The sequence below is a fragment of the Onychostruthus taczanowskii genome, unplaced genomic scaffold (assembly GCF_017590055.1).
Source record: "Onychostruthus taczanowskii isolate IOZ18803 unplaced genomic scaffold, ASM1759005v1 scaffold195, whole genome shotgun sequence".
In the NCBI taxonomy this organism is placed as follows: Eukaryota; Metazoa; Chordata; class Aves; order Passeriformes; family Passeridae; genus Onychostruthus; species Onychostruthus taczanowskii.
The window spans coordinates 344,513-357,160 of record NW_024499184.1 but is presented as its reverse complement, the minus strand read 5'-3'; the positions used below and the strand labels follow the sequence as shown (position 1 = coordinate 357,160).

Sequence of the window (12,648 nt, the reverse complement as noted above, 5' to 3'; positions counted from 1 at the left end):
CCACATCCCAGCCCATGCTCATCCCATGGTGCCAATTCCATGGCACAGAGTCCCAGCCTGGCTTCTCACCAGCATCCTGCAGACAGGGAAAAGCCAAGGCTCCAGGCAAGGAGGGATGTGGCCCCAGTGCATCCTCTGCTCTCCAGCCTGTGCCATGAGGGGCTCCATCACCCTCCACAAACCAGAGTGGGAATTAGCTCCCAAAAAATCCCAAGCCTGGCTTGGGCCAGAGCCCAGCAGCAGACAGGATCCACACAGGCTTTTCCTCTGCCTTCCTTCTGAAACAGGAGTTGGGCTTAAAAATTATAAAATGAGGGACTTTTCTCACCTGCCTTGGGCCACAAGGCTAAAATGTTCCTCTCTATGCCTGAATTCTGGATAAAATGAGTTCTAGGGTAAGTCACAGCCCAAGTCCAGGATTTGGGGCTGGAAAAAACAATCCCCAGTTGTGAGAGTTGTGTTAAGTAGCAGGAATTTGGAGTGCTGTGCTGAGCACTCTGAGGGAGAATTTGGGTTGGAAAAGTGACTGGGGTGGGAAAAGCTGCCCCTGGCCCTACTGGCCCTTTGGGGGATGATTCCCAGCATGGATCTGACCTCAAACCCAAGAAGTTGGAAACCAAGTGGTTGGAAACCAATCCCAGGCAGTGGAGATGGGCAGGGATTCACTGTGTGGGGGAACAGATGGGAGGAGAAGCCGTATGTAACAATTGATTTTCTGCTCTTATTGCTCCCTTTTTCCATTCTCACTGGAAACATTCCAACCCTGGCACAGCGCACCAAAGTCACTGCAAAAGATCCCCTCAGGATCACCACCCACGCCAGGCTGGCTTTTGTCACCGCCCTCACGATTCCCACCCAAAATCCACCTTCCAAAGGAATCCCCCCCTCTCCCTCTCTCAGAGTCCCCGTCTGAGGATTCCGCGGATTTCGAGGCCGTTGGGAGCACGCGGAACGCTCGGGAGCCGCGGTTTGGGGGCGTTCCTGCCGCTTTTGGTCCATTTGGCTCCTTCCCGGCAGCTCTGGCCCCGCGCGTGCGGGGGTGACCCGGAACGTGCCCACGGAGCCGCTCTCTCCGTGCTCCGGGTGCTCTGGGCCCCTCGGCAGCTCGGCCTTGTGGGTGTCACCGAGTCCCTGCTGCGGGCCCGCTGTCCCCAGGATGCGGCCTAGTTCCTGCGGAGCGGGTGCCACATGGAGACGGGCTTGCGGAGCGTGGCCAGCATCTGGTTCCAGTGCGTGGTGCCCATGCCGCTGGCCGCCGGCCCGATGAGCACGTGGCCCGTGTTGTCACCGCGCCCGTCCTCGCCGCTCTCGGCCACCGTCACGCGCAGGGACAGCTCCTGGCGGGCGCGGGGCTGTCACCACACACACACACACCCAGCCAGACGCGTGTCCCTGTGCCCTCTCCATGGGATGTGCACCCACGAGGCCAGCTCATCCGTGCATCATCACCCAGCCCGCCATACCCCACGTACACACGGCCCTCTGTGCCCCCGCCCTGCTCAAACCCACCCCCTGTCCTTGAAGGCCCCCCAAATCCCTAAATACCCACCCACCACACTTACACATCCTCCTCTTTTTACCCCACATCCCCCAAACCCATCTTAGCCCTGTCCACAGACCTGTGCACCCTGCTGTATCCCAACCCACACATCCATATCCTCCCCAAGAGTTCCACCCCACACGCATCCCCCCTCCAGCAGCCATTTGCACACATCCACACCTCTCCAAACAGCCCCCACACATCCACATACCCCACAGCAACGCCCACACATCCATCCCAAACCAGACCCACCCACAGCTCCCAGGATCACCCCCCAGAACCCCACACCCCCAGGTTCTCCCCACTAGTGGGTTTGGGGAGCCTGAGGAGCACTGGGATGTGCCCCCCTCCCCAGACCCCCGGGCTGCGCCAGACCTGGAGCACGATGGCGGGCACGGAGAAGATCATGGCCTCGTTGAACACGGGGTTGGTGTCTCCCCTCTTCACCGCTGTCTTCTTCTTGCTGATCTTCCTCCCGTCCTGCAGCAGGTACACCTTGACGAAGGGATCTGCTCGGAGGGCAGTAGAGGGATCAGTCCCACGTGTCCCCAGCGGTGTGGAGAAAATGGGGGGACCCTTTCTGACGGCCCTTCCCAGCAGGTCTGTCCTCACGGGGAGCCACTCCCCGTGTAGCAAATGGGATAAATCAGGACAAACCCCACCTTGCAGCCCCCCTCACCTGCAGTCACCTTCCCATTGCTCCACACCAGGTTCTTGGCTTTGACCACCACCACCGTGAGCCGCTCGGCCGTGGGCAGGTAACTCAGGGAGAGCAGGATCTCCCCCACCGTGTCCACCGCCTGCGGGACACACGACAGTCAGCACACAACGTCCCAAAACCCAGCTGGGAGACGGGACGCTCCTGGCTCACCTTGTTGGTGTCCTGCAGGTAGAGCCAGGCGTTGAAGGGGCGCGTGGCCAGGTCCAGGTCGGAGAGCTTGAGCTCGGCCACGCCGGTGCTGACGCTGCGCTCGTCCTCGTCCACGCCGAAGACGGAGAAGCGCAGGCTGTTCTCCTCCAGCGCCGCCGGATCCAGCGGCACCGAGAAGCGCTCGTCGAAGGCCACGGAGTAGGAGCTCCTCTGGATCTGCCGTGGGAAGGGGGGATAGCCCTGCCACCCCTGGAGCTGCATCCCTGCTCTGCCCCATCTCGTGGGGATTGCAGGGAGGCATCCCCAGGGCACGCCCCATCCATTTGGGATGATTTATTCCCAACCTGACTGCAGCAACTGCTCGGCCATTGGGGTGAAAGTCAGGGCTGTGACCTGCCCCAGTGCCTGTTAATTCTGTTAATTAGAGAATCAGTGTTGGCCCAGTGCTCCCAGATATATCCCAAGCCCCTGGGAGTGCGGATGCACATCCAGCTTGGCCATATCACACAACAGGATTTGTGGCTACAAGGTGTAACCCCCAGCCCTTCTCCAAGCAGAACCAATTCCTGAATGTGCCCAGTGGGAATGGAGCTGTTTGGCTGACCTTGTCCCTGTGTCAGGTCATTCCCTGGGAGCAGAGGCAGCAGCAGCTCCCATGGCTCATCCTGATTTGGGTGCTGATCCCAAAGAACTGGCTGAGAGGAAATGCTCTGAAGTCATGGATTTAGGGATTTTTCCCCCCTACTCCAGCCCTGTTTCAGCACCCAAGATGTCACAGGCAAACCAGGGGTTTGTCCCATGGGATGGAAAGCTGTAGCCCTGGATAGCATTGGAGCAAAGTGGAACCACCAGCTCCCCAAAGCCACCCAAATCTGGGTGCAGTATGGACCTCTCTGTGGGGCTCTGTCACCCCAAAAGCCCCCCAGGAGAGGGTTCATCTCCTCCAAGGACTCTCTCCTGTCTCAGTCTGCTCCTAGCCCTGCTCCATCCCTGGGATAAAGGACACAAAAGCAGCACCTGCCATTCCTGCCTTCTTAGTCCATGCTCTCCCACTGGATACCACCAACCTCCAGAGTTCCCAGGGGAATGAAGTTCCTCTGTGTGAAGAGCAGATTTTAAAGCCCTACAGATTTTACAGACTGTCTGTCTGCAGCCCACGCTGCATTTTGGGAGCTCTGGATCAAGTACAACCAAACAGGAGCTGCTATTTAAAAACCCTCCAGAAGCACTGGGAAAAAAAGCAGCTGGGCCTTTATCCATGGCCTTGGGGCAGCCGAGGAGGTAAATTGTGCTGGTGAATTATAAATAATGACACTAAATAATAAATATCTCCAGAGCATAAATAAAGAACCAGAGATTTGGATGGAAAAATGGTCTAAAAGGGCACTGTGGAAATATTTTGGAGGCAGCAGCCAGTTTGTGGGGATGGAGGCACCTCCATCCCAGTGGGATGCAAATGGGGTGCAAATTCCCACTCCTTGCTGGCATATTCTGATTAAACCAAACTGACTCTGCAATAGAGGAGCTGCTAGAAGAAAACTGAGGCTCCTGCTTTCCAAAAGCAGCTTTTGAGGCACTTAAAAAGGGAGGTTTTGCACCAGATCCAACCCTGATTGTGGCTGTCAGTGCTGCCACATGGATTTTCCACTGCTGTGTCCTTTGTGAGGAGGGAAAAGCGTTGGGGCTGCTGTGGGGACTCAGGGGACTGTGGGGCATGGGAAGACACCAGCAGCACCTGCCCAAATTGCCACTGCCACCCAAATCCCACCCCAGGCCCCTTCCTCCACATGCCACAGCACCCTTTGCCCAGCAGGGTCAGCCAAGCAGGAAAACTTGCCACCAGCCACACGCGGAGATGACAAAGTCAGCCCAAATCCCAGCCAAAGGGAGACATTCCTGCCTCTGCCAAATTTCTGATGTGCAAACCCTCAAAGTCCTGTGCCAATCCAGAGCTCTCTGCTCCCAAATCCCATCACTGCTGTGGGGAGCTGAGACCCACCCCAAAACCTCATATCAACCACATCCAGCCTGGAATTTCATGCACCCAAACCCCACGACTGCCTTGGGGAGCTGATATCCCCCAGATCCTGTGCCAGCCATTCCTGATCCGGGCATGCCTGTGGCTCCCTGCTCCCAAACCCCACAGCTGCCTTGGGGAGCTGATATCCCCCAGATCCTGTGCCAGCCATTCCTGATCCGGGCATGCCTGTGGCTCCCTGCTCCCAAACCCCACAGCTGCCTTGGGGAGCTGATATCCCCCAGATCCTGTGCCAGCCATTCCTGATCCGGGCATGCCTGTGGCTCCCTGCTCCCAAACCCCACCACTTCCTTGGGGAATGAGGCCAAGGGACGCTGCTGCCCAAAACCCCCGGACAACCCAGGTGTGCACAGGGCTCTGGGGGGCTCTGGCTGGGGAGGGGGGGCTCACCCGGGAGATGCCGACGATCTGCTCGGCCGGGAGGAGGCTGATCCGCATGAAGCAGGACTCGAAGCGCGCGTCCTCCTTCTCCAGCAGGTCCTTGCCCTGCAGCAGCATGACGTGCAGGGCGGCCGCCCTCCCGTCGTACTCCATGGACACCTCCACCTGCCCCACCGTGAAATCCTGCCCGAAGTTGTTCCCGATGGACGAGATGGAGTTGAGGGAGTCGGCCGAGATGGATTTCCGCAGGGGGCCGTAGTGGGCCAGGCCCAGGTCTCTGCCCATCAGCTCCAGGCTGCCCAGCTCCTGGATGCTCTCCAAGGTGTCCTCTGCCCTCAGGCTGCTCTTTCGGGATGAAGAGCTCCGGCCTGGTGCCCGCTGCGAGCCCGGGGCCAGCCCTCGCTGCCAGGGAAAGGAGAGCAGGCGCTGCCATCCATCCCATTCCACCCCATCCCTCCGTGCCGAGCCGGACAGCTGGGCTTCTCCGGCGCCTCCTTGGATACATCCCGGCCCCTGCCTGGCCTCAAGCTGCCGCGGCAGCGAGCCCAGAGCTTCCCGCAGCTCCCAGCTCCAGCGATCCCCCCAAAAAGCTCCAGCAGCACCAGGTTGCTGCCTGTGGCTGTTCCACCCCGCGAGGGGATCCAGGAGACATTCCCACCCCTCCAGCATCCCGCAAAGGGAAGGAGACAGACGCGGCTTCCCCCCTTACCTTGTTCCTGATGTCCGGGCACGCCGCTCCGTACTTCTGCTCCAGGTACCGGTAGTCATAGTTCGGGAAGGGGGAAGGGGCCGGGTAGCTCCCGGAGCGCCAGAGCTTCCACAGGTTGATGGCTGCGATTCCCAGCAGCGCCAAGGCGCCGGCGGCGTAGAGCCCGATCTCCCACCGCGGCGGGCTGGAGGCCACTGCAGGGGACAGGGGGCTCCGTGAGCTGGTGACAGCCCCGGGAAGGAGCTGGTGACAGCCCCGGGAAGGAGCCTTCAGCCTCGGCTCGGGAACTCGGCTCCAAGCTCCGAGGATGGGATGGGCCGGGCAGCGGGCAAACCGCAGCTCCCACCCGGCTGGCTGCAAAGGCGTCGGGCAGAGGCTCTGCCAGCCAGAAAACGACAGCCCCGGCTCGGCTTTCCCGGGACACGAAGTTCTCCCGTGTCCCAGCCCCGCTTCCCAGCGAGTGGCTGTGTCATCCCCCAGGTGCCGGGGGTGCCTTTGCTCTGTCCCACTGACAGATGTGCCCAGCGCACATCTGCATCGCCCTCGGCTCGGCTGCTGCCCGGGGATGCCAGGAAAAGCCGGGAGAAGGGAAAAACCAAACGGAAAAGCTGCTGGAAAGCGGCAGAGCCCCGCGGGCGCCGCCGGAGCGGGCGGGGAGGGAGCGGCGGGCTCGGCTGCGAGCGGATCGTGCTGCATTGCAGAGCCTCCCTCCATCGCCGCCGCGCCGAACCGGCACCGAGCGCCCCGAGCCGCACGGAGAAGGGGAGAAGAGAGGATTCCTCATCCCGGAGCGCTGCCGCCGAGCCCTCCGGCACCGCCACGCCGCAGCGCTCCCTCCTTCGGAGCCGGAAAAAGCCCAAAGCCAGGCTGAACTCCCACATGGCATCCGAGCGCAGGGACAACCTGCTGCTCTCTCCCCAGCCCTCCTCCAGCCGGAACAGCAGGAGGAACTGAGTATTCCCAGCCAAAGCTGGGAATTGGATCCCGGGAGCGGCCCACAGGGGTCTCCGAGGTTAAACATTGGGATGGGACCCGGGTCCTGCTTCATCCAAACCCCCAAAGGGCTCCGCTCTATCCCTGCATCCCGGCCAAGGATGCTGTGGGAAGCAGTTGGAGGCTTCCCGTGCCAGAGCTCCCAGGCTCCTGCTGTGGCGGAGGGGCAAAATTTGGAATGAAAATAAAAATAGCAGAATAGTCTTTTACTGGCTCCTACCTCTGAGGAACTCCGAGTGCAAATCCCAGCTGAACTGGAACCTGCATCCCCCTCATTCCTGCCGGTTTCTGAGGGCTGAGCACTCATGTTGGAAAACTTGGAGGTTTTAAGGGTTTTACCCTCGCTTTAGGGAAAAATATCTAGCTGGCACACGGAGCAGAGGGTTCTCCCCATGGAAAGCAGCGAGGACCAGCCAACCCTTCCCCAAAACAACCTCGGTGTGAGCGCCAGCAGCTCTGCCCCAAACCCTTCCCGGCTCCCTGGGGAGGACTCACCACTGAAGCGGGATCTGCTCACGTGCCCAGCGTCCATGGCAAACGCTCCCTGCGAGGGGACAGCCTGGAATGCGCGAGACACAGCGTTAGCACGAAGGGGGAGAAGCCAAAAACCGAACGCCTTGTGATTTTCCAGCAGGGACGCTCCATCACTTCTCCCCCTCCATCGCTCCCGGCCTTGGCTCCCCTCGCAGGCGCCGAGCAAACGCGCTGAAGCCTCTCAGCCACCGGCAGGAGCTGAAGGAGGGACGGGAGCCCTCGGGAAGGGGCAGAGCCGCTCCATTGACCACGGCATCCTTTAAACAGGCCGCATTCCCAACCTCTCTGTGTGCGGAATCCCCCCTCCAGGAGCCCTCAAAGCCCTCTGCTGCTTTTCCAGCTGAAATCTTCCTTTGCCTCCTGCAGTTTCCCAGCCTCTCCCGAGGCTTTGCCCTGGGCCCAGCCGAGGAGGGGCAGCCCCATTCTCCCATTTTGGGGTCACTGTGGGGTTTAGGGGATGTTCTTCCCCAGGAATCAGCTCCTGCAGTAGGAAAGCCCTGTTGCCTTCCCCCTCAAAAGAGGTTTTTCCCAGTCAAGTCGAAAGGAAGCTGCTCTCCCAGGCAGATCCCAGCACAGGCACCATGGATGCTGAGGGGGATTTATCCGAGCCAGCTACTCCTGCTATGAAAAGGGGAGTTTGGGATCCCCAAAAACACCCACAAGCAAATCCGACGGGAACTGACCAGCACCCCCTCTTCCCTGGCATCCATGCCGGGGAATCACAGACCATGGAGAGCTGGTGAGAAGCCCCTGGGGACACAACCTCAGCACTGCACCCAAACCCCCCCACACCTCCCTGAGAGCCCCCCAGCCCTTCTCCAGAATTCCCAAAGCCCGCTCAGAGCTGGACTGGCCTCAGCCAGAGGGTTCTGCAATGTTTGGGCCCCACCTTCCAGCTCCCTTGGGTGCTCTCAGGCACTGGGTGGGGGTGATCAACTCCCCCCAAAACCATCCAGGCTTGCATTTTAACAGGCAAAAGTGGGAATTTCATGGCATGGAATATCAGCTGTGCTGGCCTGGCCCCCTCTGCATGGGCACGTGGCCCATCCTTGGGATGGAGATGGAGGAAGGGGAGCCCTGAATGTACCCCAAAGTGACAGGGATGCTGGGATGGGGCTGGGACATGCCCAGGTCCTCCCCACCTCCCCCCTCTGGCACAAATCTCCTGTGCAATGGATAAAACGTCCTGCCCTGGCTGGGAACGTGCTGAGCTCATGCCATGGGCTCAGCTCAGCTCAAGGCCCACTTTGCTGTTGAGTGCTGAAAACTGACATCTTAACAGAGCAACATGATGGAAATTTAGCCTAAACTGCCTCTTTTTCTGCCCCAAAAAGCCCCTGTGCCCAAGCAAGGTGCTCTGATCCTGTCCCTGATTCCCAGTTATTTTTAATATGAGAACTGCAAAGTTTTCAGGACTGACTTTCCCTGCAGGAGGACAAACATCCCCTTTAAACCCCCTCAATCTCTTCCCAATTTCTTCTAGAAATAAAAAGGAATTTCTAGTTTTTCTTTCCTTTCAGAGCTTCTCTCCCCAAAACCTCCCTCTCTAATGAGCTCTAAGCAGCAAGTTAAGCAGATTTCCAAGGCATCACCTGGAAAGAGACTGCAGTGCTCAGCACTGGGATGAAACCCAGAGGTATTTTCCTATTAGGAAAACAGCATCAATCACTCCTGAGCGAGGAAACGGGGGTGGAAGTGCTCGGGGAAGGATTTATGGCTTTTTTTTGTTAACTGAGCTCTTCCCTGGAGCGTTGCACCGAGCTGCTCTGACATCCCCCTGACCTGCTGCTCAAATCCCTGGGAAATCAAGCCTGAGGCATTGGGAAGGGAAGGGGCACCGCTCTCCTGCTGCTGCCAGCACAGGGATTGATGGGTTTTTCACCTCCAGACCTCAAGACAGGCTGCAGAGCCCTGGTTTGGAGTGCAGAGCCCCAGAAAGGGGTGCAGAGTCCCAGCTTTGGGGTGCAGAGCCCTCTCCATCCATCCCAACACCCCAGAGCCAGGGCAGCTTCATTTTCCCTGGGAGCTGCTGCAGAGCTCAGGTCCCTTTTCCTGCTTGGAGGGACAATGAAACAGCTCAACGAGGGAGAGAAAAACAGCATCAAAGCCACCTGTCCCCCCGGAAAAGGGGGTCCCCCAGTACTCATGGGGTTGTCACCTCGCTGCTGCCAAGGCCACAGGCACAGAAACCCCAACTGCTGTTCCCAAAGCGCCTGGAGCAGCCTGGCTGTGACCCCCCGAGCACGCTGCAGTCCCCAAACGTCCCAGCCCAGGTTCCAGCGATCTCCCTGCTCATCCTGCCTCCCTGTCCTGCCCCAGGGCTGAGCTCAGCTCCGCGCTGGTGCCGCTCCTGCAGCGCTGCTCTGCCAGCCCCTTCCAGCCCTGCCCGCCCTCCATCCGCAGGGCACACAACCGGGATGGAGTTTGCTCCTGGCACCGATAAAGACGCATCCCAAACTTGCCAGAACAGAAGGATTTGGGCTCTGCTCTCACCCATCGCCTCCCCAGCCCCCCCCACAGGGGACACATCCCACCCAAACCGGCGCCCCCCGCGCTTTACCTGCACAGGTACAAATCCTCAGGGATCTGCGGGGACCCCCGGGCGGCCCCGGCATCCGCCGAGCTCTGTCCGCTCCCACGGGGCAGGGGGGACCCTGCGACCCCCGGGGCCCGCCCGGCCGGCGGTGGGGACCGGGCAGAGCCCCCCGCGCCGCCCGGGGGTCCCCACTCAGCCCCGGGATCCACGGGTCTCCCCAAGCCCGCGATGCTCCCGGCCCCCCGCCGCTGCCCGGGGGTCCCTGCGGGTCCAGAGGGCAGCCCCGGGACCCGGGATGGACCCGGGATGGATCCGGGATGCTTCCCGGCGGTGCGGGACCGGGAGCGGCTCCGCTCCCTCGCCCAGCCCAGCCCGGGGCGGAGCCGCCGCTCACCCGTGCCATGAGCTGGGCGGTCTCTGCGCTCGCCAGACCCTCCCCGGGGCTTGGCCCAGCCCAGCCCGAAGCCCCCGGCACAGCCTGGGCTCTCTCGCTCTGGTTTGCCTGCCAGGCTCCCAGCTTCCCTGAGGAAGTTGCCATAAAAAAACACCAACAAAATTCACCTCAAACCCCTGCAAACGCACCCCAAATCCCAGCCATGAGTGAGGAGGGACGATGCCAGATCCCTCATCCCACACCAGAGACCCTCTGCTGTGTGCTTGGCCATACCAGGCTTCCCCAAATCCCACCTCCCAGGGACTCCCTGGTCCACCCCTCTGCATCTCCAGCTGCTCCTTCCCATGGACTCTGATGAGTGTTTCTCTCCATGGGGTCCCACATCCCCTCCCCTTGTCCCTCAAAGGCTGCAGAGCCCCTTGGGTTCTCTGGATCACCACCCCAAAGCTGAATCCTTGGGTTCTCCCTTGTCCCAAACAGCTTCCAGCTGTGTCCCTCCTGCCATGGGGACACCTAGGGCTGTCCAGCAAGGTCTTGGCTTTGGATCTTCCTAAAAAAACATCAGATCCCTCTCCCTCCACAGCAGAAAGTGGAACCTTTTGGGGTCTGGTCCCAAAAGCCCCTTGGACAGTTTGGCTCCATGCCCACCACACCACAACCACTGGAAGACTGTGCCTTCACACCCTCCTGTGGGATCTTCCCTTTCCCTGCCCTCACACCCATGGTTTCAGCCACCTCACCTTCATGTCAGGAGACTTCCAGGGCAGCAAGGAGCATTTCAGACAACAGGAGAAACACTTTCCTTGGATAAAATGGAATAATTATGATTTTGGGGGGAAAAAAACCACCCACACAACCTGAGAAAAGGTGGGGCCAGAGGCCATGGAGCATTGTGACATTCCAGAGGACCTGTAATTCCCAGGAACACCCACATCCAGCCACGGGGCCAGCTCAGTGCTGGCTGCAGGCTCCCTGCTCTGGAAAGACCCAGGGAGGGCAGCAGTGGGAGATGCTCCCATGATTTCCTGGTAGAAGTTCATTTTCAGGGAGAAAACACAAGTTTTGTACAAAAAAAATGCTGCCTGGGTGGGAGAGCAGCCAAGGCTCCTTTCCATGAGGCTTCCTGGCTCTTCCTCTGGGTACAGCTGGAAAAGAGCAGGCCATGGTCCTTGCCCACTTCCCAAAGCTCCTCTGCATCCCCAGGGATGTGGCAGGATGTCCCTCTACAGGACAGCTCAGGACCCAGCACCCTCCTGCTCACCACTCCAGACTCTGGGCAAAAGTGACCCCTAAGGCTGCTTCAGATGGGATTGGATCAGGCTGAGGTCTGGAAATTCCCAAGGTGGGCACCTGGATTCATCCAGCCTCACACAGACACCAACTCACCTATTAAAAACTCCTCCTTTTTAAAGCCAACACTTACCTTTGGCCAAGCTCTCCATGAAACTGGTGTGACCACAGGTGGGAGACCTGCTCCAGGTGAGCTGGACACTCCTGTGTGTGGAAGCAGGAGCTGGCCACCTCTGCCCTCTCACAGCATCCCATTTTAGCCACACCAAACGTTATTCCCATGAGGAATCTTGGCTTCCTTCCACCTCCTCCCTAGGAGGCTGCTTTGAGCACTGCTCCCAGACAATCACAAAAGGATTCCTAAAGCCAGGTGGGTATGCAATGACAAAAGCCCACCTTTTTCCCTGAAAACTTGGACACGGCCCAAGCTCCCCCTCAGCCCCCTGGCTCTGTGTGTGAGGTGACAAGAGAGGACTCACAGGCACACATTGCCCTGAAGGACACACTAGCACACAGAACTACATGGACAGGATCCAGACTGTCCCTGGGATCCCTTGGATGCAGACAGACGAGTCAGTGGTTCGCGTATGAGGTCAAAGCTCCCCGATCTTTCTGGACATTCCTCACCAGGTGCTGCCAGCGCAGGTAAGTGGCCCTTTGGGAGGGGGTGCAGTGACAAGTCTCCCTGTGTCACCTGGCCACCTCCCCAACTGGGGATTCCCAACTTCCCACCGCCCACTTTTTATAGGTGGAAAGCATTTGACCAACTAAAGCTGGGAGAAATGCAGATAGATGTTGGCTGTCATTCCCGTACGAGACAAAACCAGATTAAAAACCCACATTGTGCTGGGCAGCAGCTCTGCAAGCCCCTGCCACTTCAGAAGTTTGGGGTTGCACTCGGAATTGTACTGTGGTGTTTGTGTCATTTTCTTCTGGATAAACACTTCCCTGAAACACGGCCAGATTGGATTAAGCAGTGACAGGGTGACGTCAATGCCCGGGACAGCGACGCGAGGGCTCGGAGCAGAGGGTACAGAATCCATGTGGATTAGTGGAGCTCTCACATTTTGGAATAATGACCTGGGGAAACAAAGCTGCCCAGGCTTCCAATTCCCTCTCCAGGATGCTGAGTCACCAGCAGAAACAGTGCCTGGCTCAGGATGCTCCCTGGCTGTGCTGTGCCAGGGACACGCTTGGCCTGGGCTTGCTGGTGGCAGGGGGACAGGGATGGGGGTGTGACACTGCAGGGATCAGCTCACTCTGGAGCTATCCTGGAGGGAATAGGGCAGTGACAAAGGGTGGCAGAGCCTGACGTGCCCCTGTCAGACCCCAAAACAAACCCCCAGCAGTGAGGACACAAAC

General features: G+C 59.3%; 1 protein-coding gene across 3 annotated transcripts; it reads right to left on the bottom strand.

Moving 5' to 3' along the window:
- Positions 1 to 56: 56 nt before the first annotated feature.
- Positions 57 to 11,920, bottom strand: SYT12 (synaptotagmin 12). Of its 3 annotated transcripts, none has more exons than XM_041402232.1 (8): positions 11,420 to 11,920; positions 7,028 to 7,091; positions 5,540 to 5,733; positions 4,840 to 5,232; positions 2,412 to 2,627; positions 2,220 to 2,340; positions 1,916 to 2,049; positions 57 to 1,337 (listed from the first exon to the last, which is right to left on the bottom strand). In XM_041402232.1, exons 2-8 carry the CDS (start codon positions 7,062 to 7,064, stop codon positions 1,164 to 1,166), a joined length of 1,269 nt encoding a protein of 422 aa, XP_041258166.1. In that variant the 5' UTR covers positions 7,065 to 7,091; positions 11,420 to 11,920; the 3' UTR covers positions 57 to 1,163. The 3 variants fall into 3 exon arrangements, with proteins under 3 accessions (XP_041258166.1, XP_041258165.1, XP_041258163.1); XM_041402231.1 differs by lacking the exon at positions 11,420 to 11,920 and adding an exon at positions 9,627 to 10,153; XM_041402229.1 differs by lacking the exon at positions 11,420 to 11,920 and adding an exon at positions 9,997 to 10,153.
- Positions 11,921 to 12,648: the final 728 nt, after the last annotated feature.